This window comes from Ornithodoros turicata, chromosome 2 (genome assembly GCF_037126465.1).
Source record: "Ornithodoros turicata isolate Travis chromosome 2, ASM3712646v1, whole genome shotgun sequence".
Lineage (NCBI taxonomy): Eukaryota > Metazoa > Arthropoda > Arachnida > Ixodida > Argasidae > Ornithodoros > Ornithodoros turicata.
The window spans coordinates 7,603,775-7,605,988 of NC_088202.1; the positions used below are offsets into that span (position 1 = coordinate 7,603,775).

Consider the following 2,214-nt stretch of genomic DNA (forward strand, 5'->3'; position numbering starts at 1 on the left):
GACGCTGCCCGCTTCCAGCGTGGCCAACCACGGCGAGCAGTTTTCATCTTCACCACCACCACCAAATATTTTCATTTTCTTTTTTTTAACCGCATTTTGTACCGTGCATGAGTACGTGTGTGTTGTCGCACCCAGGATCAGCGGGGGGGGGGCGAGTTTTCATATCGAGCCCCCCTACCTTGGAGGTCTGGCTACGCCACTGGGCAAGACAAGTACATCTTGAGGGCATACGGTATACTGAGTAATATCACCAGTCATAATGTCTTTAATCGCCTACATTTGATGAATACAACGACATTTCTGCTATTTTGTGCAGCACTTCAGTTCGCAGATGCTGAGGCAGCTCCTTGAGCCTCCAACCAATGGATATCCCGTGGCTCATGCAAATGGCGTCCCGTTTCTGGTGCAGACTATCCAACTTCGTTGCACAGACATCCAGCGTCTTCTGAATTGTGTCATCCATATCCGTGTCGCCAGATGCCTTCTCTTTCCTGACAAGTGTTTCACATCTCATGGAGTACACGACACCACTTTCTCTGCATCACATCATTCTGAGTGTGTTATCGTAGTATGTGTTACCTTTGTGCATGTGCAGCAGTTCTCCTTCGCTTTTGTCCGCTGGCTGATATGGACTGACCACTGGCGTGCATCCCCTGATTGCAGTGCTCCTCGTGTGCATGACTAGAACTGAATATTATGCTAAAATATTATTAGCTTTCAAGAAAACCATCACCGTCTTTGTTGTGTGTCAACTTACGGTTCATAATCATCAGCAGAGGTGCTGATACTTGAACTCCCGTTGTACCTGTGAAACACACATGAAAGACATCACAGATTTCATTTCGTGAAGACATATGTGAAGAAAAGAAGGACTCAAAGCGGGTCTAAGTCTTCGCTTTAATCAGAACAAGTGAGCGAGCCCACGCTAGGTTAACTAAAAGAAGAAGCTAAAAGTCCATGCAGGTCAGCAGACCACCAGCTCCTCCTTTTCCACATACAAGTTTCAACAACATATATACAAGTAGTAAACTAAAAGGTTGTTGTCTTATTGCTTCAACACAACATGGCAAAGGGAGACCATATCAAGTGCTGACAAAAATGCAACACAGCTTACATTGACTCTAGCAGGTCCCTAGCTGTTTCCTGTGTAGTTGCAGTTGGAGCAGAAGGCTGGCTACAGGAAGCTCCAGTGTTTCGGCAAGTAAACATAATGATGCAAATGTATTAACAGTGCAGGAACAATAGTGCAGACAATGTGTCTTGCTGACTCACAGTAAGCCGTGCTGTTTTATACGTAAGTGTGCTTAACATTGCTAATAAGCTAATAATAGTACATACCTGGGTGGCACCACTTCAGGACGAACATTCGTAATTTACCTCCGGCAAAAGACAATTTCAGCAGAACACAGATTTCTCTGAAAAATTAACTGTTAGCATGTACTTACGACCTCGATGGTAATGGCCCCAACATGTTTGAAACAACCTCAAAATAAGGCCATTTCACTGCCGGCAGCGCACCTGCCGCCATGCCACTATGCGATGCAGATGCTAGCTTGTTCCTTATCTTCAAACGGTGATCTCGTGCGTTGCGCCACTTCTTTTCACATGTTGCTCCTGAAAAGAAGGTACATCGCATCGGAGAATCAAGTTTAATGGTTTGAGTCCCCGGCTGCTCCAAGCGTTCCTCTGACATCACCGAATGCGTGAGCAAAAACACGGAAACCACGACCTACTGGACATTCCAAATTCCTTGCCGATCATTTCCCACCTGGCTTCTTTCATCTGTGTATCCTTAAAGTTCGGCTCATTTTTGTCGTAGAGGTATCTGAAGTATTTTATGCGTTCCAAAAGAAGCTCCATTTCGCGGTTCATAGCTACAGCAAGCATGGAAAAACCGCGTGCGCCGCGACAACATCAGACAACACAGAAACACGGTTTCAAGCGGAAGGGGAAACACCATCCTCCTCGCCTTTACTTTGATTGGTCAGTGACCTCCCGGAGGACGGTGTCAGTCGCGCAGGGAACGACTGCTTGCACGACGCCAGAAAGCTGCTGTCTGGTGGCACTCAAGTGCCGTTTCTGCCGTTTTGGGCGCCGTTCCGCACTCCCGCCCGGTACTGGGAAGGCGCCTTTAGCCCGACCTCTCGGCATCCATCACGGCTAACGCAACCTCGCTTTTCCTAGGATCGACCCTATATGAGCTCTCGCTCCCCT

At 47.4% G+C, this 2,214-nt stretch overlaps 1 protein-coding gene across 1 annotated transcript; it reads right to left on the reverse strand.

Annotated features, from left to right (window-relative positions):
* Positions 1 to 265: 265 nt before the first annotated feature.
* On the reverse strand, positions 266 to 1,860 carry LOC135384293 (uncharacterized). Its single transcript, XM_064613500.1, has 5 exons — positions 1,734 to 1,860; positions 1,519 to 1,614; positions 758 to 805; positions 546 to 687; positions 266 to 491 (listed from the first exon to the last, which is right to left on the reverse strand). The coding sequence occupies exons 1-5, from the start codon at positions 1,858 to 1,860 to the stop codon at positions 266 to 268; spliced, it is 639 nt and encodes a 212-aa protein (XP_064469570.1).
* Positions 1,861 to 2,214: the final 354 nt, after the last annotated feature.